Source organism: Oncorhynchus keta, chromosome 25 (assembly GCF_023373465.1).
Source record: "Oncorhynchus keta strain PuntledgeMale-10-30-2019 chromosome 25, Oket_V2, whole genome shotgun sequence".
Taxonomy (NCBI): Eukaryota; Metazoa; Chordata; class Actinopteri; order Salmoniformes; family Salmonidae; genus Oncorhynchus; species Oncorhynchus keta.
This window is the reverse complement of record NC_068445.1, coordinates 27,994,272-28,008,534: the sequence shown is the minus strand read 5'-3', so window position 1 is coordinate 28,008,534 and position 14,263 is coordinate 27,994,272. Positions and strand designations below refer to the sequence as shown.

Genomic DNA, 14,263 nt, shown 5'->3' with positions numbered 1-14,263 from the left:
AACAGATCCACAGATGACGCAATCTCAATCGCACTCCACACTGCACTTTCCCACATGGACAAAAGTGAGAATGCTGTTCATTGGCTACAGCTCAGCGTTAAAAACACCATATTGCCCAAAAAGCTCATCACTAAGCTAAGGACCCTGGAACTAAACACTTCCCTCTGCAACTGGATCCCAGACTTCCTGATGGACCGCCCCCAGGTGGTAAGAGTAGGCAACAACATGTCTGCCACGGTGATCCTCAACCGAGAGAGACCTAGCAGTGTGGTGCCAGGACAACAACCTCTCCCTCAATGTGAGCAAGATAAAGGAGCTGATCGTGGACTACAGGAAAAGGTGGGCCAAACAGGCCCCCATTAACATCAACGGGGCTGTAGTGGAGTGGGTCGAGATTTTCAAGTTCCTTGGTGTCCACATCACCAACAAACTATCATGGTCCAAACACACCAAGACAGTCGTTAAGAGGGCACAACAACACCTTTTCCCCTTCAGGAGACTGAAAAGATTTGGCATGGGTCCCCAGATCCTCAAAAAGTTCTACAGCTGCACCATCAAGAGCATCCTCACCGGTTGCATCACCGCCTGGTATAGCAATTGCTCAGCATCTGACCGTAAGGCGCTACAGAGGGTAGTGCATACAGCCCAGTACAACACTGGGGCCAAGCTTCCTGCCATCCAGGACCTATATACTAGGCGGTGTCAGAGGAAAGCCCAAAGAATTGTCAGAGACTCCAGTCACCCAAGTCAAAAAAACGTTTAATCTGCTACCGCATGGCAAGCGGTATTGGAGTGCCAAGTCTAGGACCAAAAGGCTCCTTAACAGCTTCTACCCCCAAGCTATAAGACTGCTGAATAATTAATAAAATGGCCACCAGACTATTTACATTAACACCCACCCCCCCGTCCATTTGTTTTGTACACTGATGTTAATGGCTGTTTATTATCTATGCATAGTCACTTCACCCTTACCTACATGTACAAATGACCTTGACTAAACTTTTCCCCCAGCATATAGCCTATATATTATTATTTTATTGTGTTACATTTTATACTTTTACTTTAGCTTATTTGGTCAATATTTTCTAAACTCTTTCTTGAACTACACTGTTGGTTAAGGGCTTATTTCACGGTGAGGTCTACACACTATGTGACAAATAAAGCTTGATTTGATGTCTTTGTGCAGAGCGTGGAAATGTACAGATAGTTTCAGACATCCCTAACGTCATTACACTCCACAGACGTCTTTGTGTATCCACTAGAGCTCCTGAATGATCTGCTGCTGCCTGAGGTACAATACAGAACAGTAGTGTTTATTCCTGGCGACGTGTGGCTCGCCCTAGCTGTGATTAACATTGGTGGGGGTTGAAAGGGGAAGACAGGCCCGAGGGCCATCCCTGGAGGATGCAGGCACACACCTAGCTCTTCACCACACAGCTAGTCCACATGTCAACATGACCTCAGCACAACTTCCTCAGGACAATTGGCCTCCCACAAGTGTGCCAACTACTGTATCTCCCTGATCAGTGGGGCTGCGGGGCAGAGAGCTGGCTGAATGGAGAGCATCATCGTTGACCATAAGCCACACATCCCCCTGTCCTCATTACAGGCAATTAGGAGGTTTCCTCCCGTGTAAATACTCACGTTCAATGATTCCTTACATCTCACAGCACCCTCCCCCTTTCTCTCGCTTGCTCGGTCTCTCTCTGTATCTCTGTCTCTCTCATCTCTCTTTTCTCATCTCTCCATCTTGCTCTGTCTCGCTCTGCCTCTCTCTCTTCTACTAAACCTCTCTGTTCTTCTTTATCTGTGTGTCTATTATTTATTCTCTCTCCTTTTCTCCCTTGTACTATTCCTACGAGCATGGATAGATAATTACACAAAATCACAGCTGGAAAGAACACCCACAAACACACCCTTGCACAACTGACAGAGTAGACATACAATTACAGACTAAAGTTTAGGTCTATATTATGTCTTGTTGTCCAGCTGCAGTGCAGGATGAGGGGGATCTGGGTAAGGACCTGGGTTGCTATTGAGATATGGGCCTGGGGGATCTAGAGGGAGGGATGGGATGGGAGCTGTCCCACATCAGAGAAAAGGCAGGGCAGGATGACAAATCAAAACACATTTTCTAGCTTAGACAAACTAGTTTATTACTTAAACATAACAATTGCACAATTATGCCTAAGTGTGTTTCACATCCAGAAAAAAACTTGTTTTCATAAATCTGGCACATGAACCCTTACACAAAGAGAAAGAATCTATTTTTTATGATAGTCAATTGATAGGTCATACACTGCATGTTTTGAGAATCGTGTCATTCTGTAGCACGAGCAGTAGCCATAGAAACCATATTCATGAGATATTGTCAGCACAACCATTAAAGACTACCTATTTCAACATGCTTCCTAGACTTGGGCATTAGTTGACAGTGGCCAGACTCCTCTTTTCAGTGGTTTCTGTAAATATTAAATTAGTGAGCTCCTACACCGAGGCTAGCATGCTAGCATGTTGACATCCAGTCGTCCAGTAATTGGTTTGGGTCCTTGCCCTCTTGTCTGCAGTCATATATAGACGGCCTCTGCTTTCATCTAACACGAGACAACAGAGGTCACTGATCCCATAGTTTCCTATTTTCTTCTTGCCAAAATATCGCAATGCACTTGTCATTAGTATGGTGATTTTAAAGAGCTGTGTCTGTGGTTGTGAATAACTCAGACATGTAGTTCTATGGTGTAGGACTCTTCAAGAAAAGTGTGTCGATGTTACTTAACTTCTCATATTTTGCAGTTAATGAGCTGTTTATGCATGTATTTGATTGGTGGAGGCATGTTTTGTCAAGTGTTATGTGTATTGTTGAACTGATCCTTTCATTAATATTACACATCTTGCATAAGGGCTCTGTTCTATGGAAGCACATTTCCACAAACAAAGAAGAAAATCTGACTACGAGTTAAGAGATAATAAGTCAGAAAATATGAGATGGTGAATTATAAATGTGTTGTGTGTGTGTGTGTGTCTGTGTGTGTGTGTGTGTGTGTGTGTGTGTGTGTGTGTGTGTGTGTGTGTGTGTGTGTGTGTGTGTGTGTGTGTGTGTGTGTGTGTGTGTGTGTGTGTGTGTGTGTGTGTGTGTGTGTGTGTGTGTGTTTGCATGTCTATGTGAGAGAGCGAGCGAGAGTTTGTGTTGATATTGTTCCATTTTAATGCATTGGAGAGTTTTGTTGATGTGAGTTGGTGCCTGTTTGATGACATCTGGTTGACATCTGATTTCATTCATTCATTCATTCAATTCAATCCATTAAAGGGGCAATCTGTGATTGGTACATCCATTTTTGGACTTTTATATAAATTATTCATATATAGTCGTTGATTCTTGAAGAATGTAACTTAGAAATATGATATCACAGATTGTTTTTCTATTTCAATCTAGAAACCTTAGTTGCTACATCCATTCTTTTTACTTTAAATGAATGATTCTTGAAGAATATAACTTATAAATGCCTCCTGAGCTTATTAGATTCACTGTCGTACCCACCAGACCCCAAATATAAGCTTGTTTTATTCCATTGTTTGTAGACAATGTAATTATAAACAAACACTGCATAGCTTCAAAACACAGTTAAAACTATAATTTTGATCTCCATTCCTCAGCTGTTTACCAAGTAAAATATCCAGGATAATTATTTATTAATGTTTGAATTCCAGATTGTTCCTTTAAAAGGGGTCAACCTGCAGGACTGTCCATGATTCAGAATTACAATCTCATAATAATAATTTACTATCTAATAATTATGACTTACTATATCATAACTCGTAGTCAGAAATGTTTTTCTGGGTGGCGTGAACTGCTTCCAGACTATTCATGTAGCTAGTGCTATTTGTATTTCTGTTGTGGTAGTTTTTTATTAACATTTTCATTGTGACTGAATTTCTGAATCAATCCACATCAAGGAAAGGAAATTTAAAGGAAATGTTCCCACTTTAGCGGAGGCTGCATTCATGTAGGACCATGTCCTTATATACTCTGTTATGTTTTTGTGTTATCACTGTAACGGCGTTCTTCATTTGTCGAAAGAGAGTCGGACCGAAATGCAGCGTGGTGGTTACTCATGTCTTTAATGAAACAAATGACGATACATGAAATAACTTAATAAATACAAAAACAACAAACGGAACGTGAAACCCTAATTACAGCCTATCTGGTGAACACTACACAGAGACAGGAACAATCACCCACGAAATACACAGTGAAACCCCGGCTACCTAAATACGGTTCCCAATCAGAGACAACGAGAATCACCTGACTCTGATTGAGAACCGCCTCAGGCAGCCAAACCTATGCTACACCCCTACTCAGCCGCAATCCCAATGCCTACAAAACCCTGGCCTGACCAAATATATAACGAAAACACAAAATACAATGACCAAGGCGTGACAATCACAGGGTTTAAACTAGCTATATGTTTGGCTCCTGGCAGTTTAAAGAATGCTGCTTGGGAAAGCCAATATCTCCTCCATGTTTCGGCTTCCCTGCATGTGTCCCTCCTCAGTGTGTTGACATGGGTGACACTAGCCCTCTTAGAGAGGGAGACACCATGCCTACACAGACTGGCATACAGTCAACTGGCCCTTGCACTGTGTCAGTGTACTGGGTACTGTTTCGCTGGGTACAGTCGACCTACTGCTACATCAAGTCCAGAGTCTATAGCTTTCTTAAAAATGCTTATGGCTTCAAAGTGATTATCAAATCTGTGAAGGCAACACCACAACCTTAGGTAAATGTTCTTGGCCTACGACAAGTGCTTCTACACCAAGTCATTATATCACAACTGCAAGAGTCATGCATCTGTACACAACATTTTGGAGCACATTATTTTTATTACATCCACTATGTGTGTTGGTACATGAAAATGATATTACATGATAATAAGATGCCTTGACACCGCTGCTGCTGTTGATATAAGTCCATCAGGAAGAGCATTGGAAGCAGAGGAACCATGTTAATAGTTCATTTTCTCTCCATTTTTTGAAGCGTACAAAAAAGCTTTGAAGGACAGGTTTTCCATCCAGAGCAGCTGTCTGCATCTGCAGTTTGTCATAGCGAGCGACAGGCAGACCATCCATTGTGTTCATTAGCTGGGCTTCCAGTCAGTTTCCCATGGTTCTGTGTTTGTGTGACATGTGTAAACTATGGCCTGTGAGCTGATACTGTGGTACGCAACTGTCCCAACCAACTGTCCCAACCAGAGTTCTGCTTCCTAGTCCTGAGAGCCCCCTTTCTAAAGTGTTGCATTATGTTCATAGTTGTCAGGCCAAGGGGGAAATGGATTATGATTCCTGATGAAGATGTTATGATCATTTATATTCAATAGTATTTTTTTAAACTATTCATTGTATGAAAATATAATTATTTATGCACGCTAAGACTGCAGTTTTGCTGCTTCAGTATTTTACAATAGGATTCACAAAGCAACCAGAACAACAGGTAACAAAATATAATATTCACAAAATATCTATAAATTAAGGCTGTTTTCTACAATATGGTCAGAGTATGTGCTGTATGTTCACCCTCTGTATGCATATCCATGTTATACAATTTTACATAAATAAATTAATCAATAAATAGGCTTTCACATTATCAAGCAGCAGAGAACTGTATTACATTTGTATTCGAAGAACACAGAACAACAAGAGAGGACCCCACACAAGGACTCCTTAAAACTCACAGAGGAGGGGAGGAGACACGAGGTGCCACCCCCCTCCTCTCATTCTCAGCCTGTTCATGATAACAGGCCAAATGCAGGTAAATCTTTTCCTTAGACGTGAAGGATGGCAGGGCCGGGGGGAGAGGGATGGGGGTAGTAGAGGTGAAGGGACAGAGAGGGTTTTCAGGGTGGTGATGGTGGGGGCACATGGGGGTATATGTAGGACAGTGAGTTATGCTACACTCTTAGAAAAAAAGATGCTATCTAGAACCTAGAAGGGTTCTTCAGCTGTCCCAATAGGAGGACCCTTTAAATAACCTATTTGGTTCCAGATAGAATCCTTTCGGGTTCCATGTAAAACCCTTTCCACAGAAGGTTCTACATGGAACCCAAAAGGGTTCTACTTGGAACCAAAAAGAGTTCTACCTGAACCAAAAGGGTACTCCTATGGGGACAGCCGAGGAACCCTTTCGGAACCCTTTTTTCTAAGAGTATAAGTAGAGTCTGTTTCTATTAACGTTAGTAGAACAAAAATAGGAGTGCTGGAGTTCATAGGAGTTCATTGGAGTGCTGTCCTATTGTTTTGTACATACAGTACAATGGCTCAACACCCGGTCTAAGTTTATACAAGTGGAGTCGAGCATGCTGTTTATCTTTTCATGTTTCTATTAGTAACCATGGAATGTTGACAGACCCCCCAGTCGTGAGTGGCGGAGCACGTTTCTCAGTGCCAACACCTCCTTTTCGGTGCAGAGTAGTGGGAGAGAATGGCTCACATGTCATGTGACTAACTCTCTGAGGACAATGTGGGATGGTGGGTGAGAACTCAGATAACCCAGTCCACCCTAACCTCTGACCTCAGCCCAAGTGCCAGGGGGAGGTGGTGGGGGTGAGGATGAGGGCAGGCCCCTAGCAGAAGTCCAGTCCAGTCAGGTTTTTGCTTCCTCTTGAGAAGCCTGTTGCTGTTACTGTTAGAGAGACAGGTAAATGAAGTGTGGATTAGTGTTAGTGGCCTACTGGCCACTGTTGTCCTCCCCTGTTCTGTTGTCCTCCCCTGTTGTCCTCAACCTGTTCTGTTGTCCTCCCCTGTTCTGTTGTCCTCCCCTGTTCTGTTGTCCTCCCCTGTTCTGTTGTCCTCCCCTGTTCTGTTGTCCTCCCCTGTTCTGTTGTCCTCCTCTGTTCTGTTGTCCTCCCCTGTTCTGTTGTCCTGCCCTGTTCTGTTGTCCTCCCCTGTTCTGTTGTCCTCCTCTGTTCTGTTGTCCTCCCCTGTTCTGTTGTCCTCCCCTGTTCTGTTGTCCTCCTCTGTTCTGTTGTCCTCCCCTGTTCTGTTGTCCTCCCCTGTTCTGTTGTCCTCTCCTGTTCTGTTGTCCTCCCCTGTTCCATTCTGCTGCTCCAGCTCATAGATGGTCACCTTACGGTCGACCCCGACGTAGAGGTTGCGGTCGGTCTGAACCAGGGTGTAGAGACGCAGCTCTGCGGCGGTGATGCGCTCATGTTGGGGGAACGGTACCTTGAAGAGCAGGGGTGTTGTCTCACCCCTCCAGTACCCAAACTGCAGGGAGGTGAGTCTGCAGGAGAGGAATACACAGAGACAAAGGCTGTTCATCAGTAGTTCTCCTTGTTGATGCTTTGAATAGACCACCATTGTACTACACTTCATGCAGAATTGGAAGTACAGCAGGAGCCAAGATTTTGTCCAACACACTTCTGAGAGGCAATTGCAGCTTTACAGTAACATCCCATTCAACATTGAACTAGATCAAGTTGAATGGATATGTACAGTTGAAGTCGGAAGTTTACATACACCTAGGTTACACTTGTTTTTCAACCACTCCACAAATGTCTTGTTAACAAACTATAGTTTTGGCAAGTCGGTTAGGACATCTACTTTGAGCATGACACAAGTAATTTTCCCAACAATTGTTTACAGACAGATTATTTAACTTATAATTCATTGTATCACAATTCCAGTGGGTCAGAAGTTTGCATACACTAAGTTACTAAGTGTGGTTGAGATTGCGTCGTCTGTGGACCTATTTGGGCGGTAAGCAAATTGGAGGTGTGTCTAGGGTGTCAGGTAGGGTGGAGGTGATATGGTCCTTGACTAGTCTCTCAAAGCACTTCATGATGACGGAAGTGAGTGCTACGGGGCGGGGCGGTAGTCGTTTAGCTCAGTTACCTTAGCTTTCTTGGGAACAGGGACAAGGGTGGCCCTCTTGAAGCATGTGGGAACAGCAGACTGGGATAAGGATTGATTGAATATGTCCGTAAACACACCAGCCAGCTGGTCTGCGCATGCTCTGAGGATGCGGCTGGGGATACCGTCTGGGCCTGCAGCCTTGCGAGGGTTAACACGTTTAAATGTTTTACTCACATCGGCTGCAGTGAAGGAGAGTCAGCAGGTTTTGGTTGCGGGCCATGTCAGTGGCACTGTATTGTCCTCAAAGCGGGCAAAAAAGTTATTTAGTCTGCCTGGGAGCAAGACATCCTGGTCCGTGACTGGGCTGGTTTTCTTTTTGTAATCTGTGATTGACTGTAGACCCTGCCACATACCTCTTGTGTCTGAGCTGTTGAATTGTGACTCTACTTTGTCTCTATACTGACGCTTAGCTTGTTTGATTGCCTTGCGAAGGGAATAGCTACACTGTTTGTATTCGGTTTCCGGTCACCTTGCCCTGGTTTATAGCAGTGGTTTGTGCTTTCAGTTTCACGCGAATGCTGCCATCAATCCACGGTTTCTGTTTGGGAATGTTTTAATCGTTGCTATGGGAACGACATTGTCAATGCACTTTCTAATGAACTCGCTCACCAAATCATCGTGTTCGTCAATGTTGTTGTTGGAAGCAATGCGGAACATATCCCAATCCACGTGATGGAAGCAGTCTTGGAGCGTGGAATTAGATTGGTCGGACCAGCGTTGAACAGACCTGAGCGCGGGAGCTTCTTGTTTTAGTTTCTGTCTGTAGGCAGGGAGCAAGTCGTGGTCAGCTTTTTCGAAAGGAGGGCGTGGGGGGGGATTCATGGAAGTTAGAATAGCAATGATCCAAGGTTTTACCAGACCTGGTTGCGCAATCGATATGCTGATACAATTTAGGGAGTCTTGTTTTCAGATTAGCCTTGTTAAAATCCCCAGCTCTAATGAATGCAGCCTCAGGATATGTGGTTTCCAGGTTGCAAAGAGTCAAATAAAGTTTGTTCAGGGCCATCGATGTGTCTGCTTGGGGGGGAATATGATTATGTGATTATAATCAAAGAGAATTCCCTTGGTAGATAACGCGGTCGACATTTGATTGTGAAGAATTCTAAGTCAGGTGAACAGAAGGACTTGAGTTTTTGTATGTTGTTGTGATCACACCACGTCTCGTTAATCATCGTCTCGTTAATCATAAGGCATACGCCCCCGCACCTCATCTTGTTTCTGTCGGCGCGAAGCGTGAAGAAACCAGCTGGCTTCACCGATTCCGTTAGCGTCTCTCAAGTGAGCCATGTTTCCGTGAAGCAAAGAACGTTACAGTCTCTGATGTCTCTCTGGAATGCTACCCTTGCTCGGATTTCGTCAACCTTGTTGTCAAGAGACAGGACATTGGCGAGTAGTATGCTAGGGAGTGGTGCCCGATGTGCCCGTCTCTGTAGCCTGACCAGAAGACTGCTTAGTTTGCCTCTTTTATGACGTTGTTGTTTTGGGTCGCAGGCTGGGATCCATTCCGTTGTCCTGGGTGGCGAAAGTCATATTCTGGTCATACTGGTCATACTGATGGTGAGTTGACGTTGCTCTTAAATTCAGTAGTTCTTCCCGACTGTATGTAATGAAACCTAAGATTACCTGGGGTACCAATGTAAGAAATAACATGTAAAAAAAACAAAATACTGCATAGTTTCCTAGGAACGCGAAGCGAGGCGGCCATCTCTGTCGGCGCCGGAAGTCTTTCGAAGCTTCTGATAGGCTAATTGACATAATTTGAGTCAATTGGAGGTGTACCTGTGGATGTTTTTCAAGGCCTACCTTCAAACTCAGTGCCTCTTTGCTTGACATCATGGGAAAATCAAAAGAATTCAGCCAAGACCTCAGAAAGAAAATTGTGGACCTCCACAAGTCTGGTTCATCCTTGGGAGCAATTTCCAAATGCCTGAAGGTACCACGTTCATCTGTGCAAACAATAGTACGCAAGTATAAACACCATGGGACCACGCAGCCGTCATACCGCTCAGGAAGGAGATGCATTCTGTCTCCTAGATATGAACGTACTTTGGTGCGAAAGTGCAAATCAATCCACCAGAACAACAGCAAAGGACCTTGAGAAGATGCTGGAGGAAACAGGTACAAAAGTATCTATATCCACAGTAAAACGAATCCTATATCGACATAACCTGAAAGGCCGCTCAGCAAGGAAGAAGCCACTGCTCCAAAACCGTCATAAAAAAAGCCAGACTATGGTTTGCAACTGCACATGGGGACAAAGATTGCATGTTTTGGAGAAATGTCCTCTGGTCTGATGAATCAAAAATAAAACTGTTTGGCCATGATGACTGTCGTTATGTTTGGAGGAAAAGGGGGACTCTTGCAAGCCGAAGAACACCATCCCAACCATGAAGCACAGGGGTGGCAGCATCATGAGGTGGGGGTGCTTTGCTGCAGGAGAGACTGGTGCACTTCACAAAATAGATGGCATCATGAGGCAGTAAAATTATGTGGATATATTGAAGCAACATCTCAAGACATCAGGAAGTTAAAGCTTGGTCGCAAATTGGTCTTGCAAATGAACAATGACCCCAAGCATACCTCCAAAGTTGTGGCAAAATGGCTTAAGGACAACAAGGTCAAGGTATTGGAGTCGCCATCACAAAGCCCTGACCTCAATCCTATAGACAATTGGTGGGCAGAACTGAAAAAGCGTGTGGGAGCAAGGAGGCCTACAAACCTGACTCAGTTACACCAGCTCTGTCAGGAGGAATGGGCCAAAATGCACCCAAATTATTGTTGGAAGCTTGTGGAAGGCTACCCGAAACGTTTGACCCAAGTTAAACAATTTACAGGCAATACTACCAAATACTAATTGAGTGTATGTAAACTTCTGACCCACTGGGAATGTGATGAAAGAAATAAAAGCTGAAATCATCATTCTCTCTACTATTATTCTGAGATTTCACATTCTTAAAATAAAGTGGTTATCCCTAAAACAGGGAATTTTTACTAAGATTAATTGTGAAAAACAGAGTTTAAATGTATTTGGCTAAGGTGTATGTAAACTTCTGACTTCAACTGTAATTGTATTTAAAAAAAAAAAATTATGAGAAATTCACATTAAACTTTTAGGGGTATTCTCAACCAAATAATTAAAAAACACTCAAATATTTAAGGTGCTACAGTATTTGTAAAAATAAGTCAAATGTATTACAAATCTTATTGAAAATATTTATCCTTCATTGTTTTTACTCTATGCATGCATGTGTTGACCTAATACAGGTCAATTTGGATACGTAATACATTTTTGATGAACAGTTGTGATAATAATACTTTCATTATAAAGGGATAAAGGGCTTACAGCACAATAATTATTTTTTACTTCAAATGAAAGAGCACCATCTAGCATAATTTGAACTAAGTACCGGATATGGATACCCAATACAGTACAGCGGTCCTCTACCTTCATTCTTGAAGCTGCGGATGATGTTGGCGGTGGGCATGGCGGTGCGGTCATTGGCGAAGCGGTTGTACAACTCCATCATGTACTCAGGAGGCTCCACACGGGCACTGCCAGGCGGCTGGGCAGGAGGGCCCAGGCCAGACAGGTTGAAGGTCCGGAGAAACTGGCCTCTCAGATTCACCAGCAGGCTCTGCATGTCCACATCATTGTCCTGCTCCAACAGAGATGGGTCTATGACTCCCCTGTGGCTGTCCCTCAGCCCGGGAGCAGGGTGATGCCTCTCTGGGGCAAGGGAGATGGGGCTGCCTTGCCCAGACAGGGGCCACATCAGGAGCAGCAAGAAGAGCAGGGGGAAGAGGATCCGGGTGATAAAGGTAGCTTCCAACTTGGGGAGCCCAGTTTCCGCCATGGAGAGGAGTGGTACTGTTGTTGTGTCCACAGGGACGATCCAAGGTTGTTTGCAATTGAACAGAATTACATCTATCACACGTGTTAATCCAATGGTCCACATTCAGCTTGATGAAGGGTGAGAAACAGCAACCGTGTTTTTCTCTTGCTGATCCGGGTGGTTGTCGGGTCTCTGGTGACTTAAAATGTGCTGTTGAACCTTGGAGCTGATCCGTGTGGAGGTCTGTGTTCTGTCGCGCTCTCTGTGTGTTCCTCTCTCTGTGTGTTTCTCTCTCTGTGTGTGGCTTGGAACCCAGATAAACTGCTTTTATTCTAGATGTCACACCCTTTATCCTCATGCACACCTTTTGATGTTGTTTACCAAAGAGGCATCTCTCTCTCTCTCTCTCTCTCTCTCTTCTCTCTCTCTCTCTCACTCTCACTCTCACTCTCACACACACGCTCTTTCTTTCTGTCCCTTATCTATGATATGGTAAGCATTTTGTGTGTGTGTTATCTCACTACTTCCTTAATGACGATTTTGTAAACATTAGCCCCTTCCTTGTGAAAGCAATATTTTGGGGGGTCAGCAGGGATGATATTGTTTATTTGTTTTGTAAATTGTGGATCTGCAGACACAGGACTTTGCTCCATTGACCAGTTCTTGTTTACAAATCCGTAAAGGGTTTGTTGATGTTTATGAATGCGACAGGCTATGTCGCAACCTTCCCAATTTAATGTAATTTTAATGAGGTGTGAGATGTAATGGGTACGGGAAAAAGATTTGTTGGACATCAGTAAATCTGCATAAAACAAACAGATTAAGATCAGTTGATGAGAACAGCACAACACATAATCCTGCATTTCATTTTCATTTTATGACAGAAGTTGTATTATTTCATAAATCAGTTGTAATACTTAAAAATGGAATCCTAAAGAAACATTTATTTTATTTTGAGAAAAAAGTCAAATGAGAGAGGAATATGTTGAGTTTATTAACAAAATGCTATATCCACCAATTTTTTACATTTATGTTTTTCATCAGAAATGATTGCTAATTGGTACCTTTATGTGTCTAAAATATTACTGGTCTCAGATTTTTTATTCATAGATTTCAGATGTATATGAAGTTTTGTTTTTGTTTTGCGAAACGATATGTATCCTCTGTTTAGCTATAATGGAATGTTCATATCCTGTATATTTGACTGTGATATGTGATTGTCTCACCTAGATATCTTAAGTCACTGTAAATCGCTCTGGATAAGAGCATCTGCTAAATGACTAAAATGTAAATATTTTACATACAGAGCTCATATTACTGTATGAATTATAAATAAATACAAATATTGATGTTACAAATGTATCATTTGTACATATCTTTATTAAAAAATGTAGTTATTTGTTACATTTAACTGTGTGACTTATTTCTCTGAGTGAGTGCACTGAGTGTACAAAACATTAAGAACACCTGCTCTTTCCATGACATACAGTGCATTTGGAAAGTATTCAGACCCCTTGACTTTTTCCACATTTTGCTACATTACAGCTGTATTCCAAAATGTATTCAATTATTTTTTCCCCTGATCAATCTACACACAATACCCCATGATGAAGAAGCAAAAAATGTTTTTTGAAAATGTATTAAAAATAAAAAACAGAAATACCTTATTTACATAAGTATTCACACCCTTTGTTATGAGACTCGAAATTGAGCTCAGGTGCATCCGCTTTCCATTGATCATCCTTGAAATTCTTCTACAACTTGTTTTGAGTCCACTTGTGGCAAATTCAATTAATGGTACATATAGACAGGTGTGCCTTTCCAAATAATAAGGTCCCACAGCGGACAGTGCATGTCAGAGCAAAAACCAAGTCATGAAGTCGAAGGAATTGTCTGTAGAGCTCAGAGACAGGATAATGTCGAGGCACAGATCTGAGGAAGGGTACCAAAAAAGGGCTGCAGGAATGAAGGTCCCCAAGAACACAGTGGCCTCCATCATTCTTAAATGGAAGAAGTTAGGAACCACCAAGACTCTTCCGAGAGCTGGCCACCCGGCCAAACTGAGCAATCGGGGGAGAAAGGCCTTGGTCAGAGAGGTGACCAAGAACCAGATGGTCACACAGACAGAGCTCTAGAGTTCCTCTGTGGAGATGGGAGAACCTTCCTGGAAGACAACCGTCTCTGCAGCACTCCACCAATCAGGCCTTTATGGTAGAGTGGCCAGACGGAAGTCACTCCTCAAGTTGTAGAAACATCTCAAGGATGATCAATGGAAACAAGATGCACCTGATCTCAATTTCGAGTCTCATAGCAAAGGGGCTGAATACTTATGTAGATAAGGTATTTCTGTTTTTGCTTTGTCATTATGGGGTATTATGTGTAGATTGGTGAGGGAAAAAAGTATTTAAGGCTGTAACATAACAAAATGTGGAAAAATTCAAGGGGTCTGAATACTCCCCGAAGGCACTGTAGTCTGACCAGGTGAATCTGGGTGAAAGATATGATCCCTTATTGATGTCACC

At 43.0% G+C, this 14,263-nt stretch overlaps 1 protein-coding gene across 1 annotated transcript; it reads right to left on the bottom strand.

Annotated features, from left to right (window-relative positions):
• Positions 1 to 5,925: 5,925 nt before the first annotated feature.
• LOC118357877 (dorsalin-1-like) lies at positions 5,926 to 11,843 on the bottom strand. The gene is given in 3 exon segments (XM_035735188.2): positions 5,926 to 7,229; positions 7,232 to 7,276; positions 11,354 to 11,843. Coding segments are annotated over 3 exon segments (912 nt in total). The 5' UTR covers positions 11,763 to 11,843; the 3' UTR covers positions 5,926 to 6,771.
• Positions 11,844 to 14,263: the final 2,420 nt, after the last annotated feature.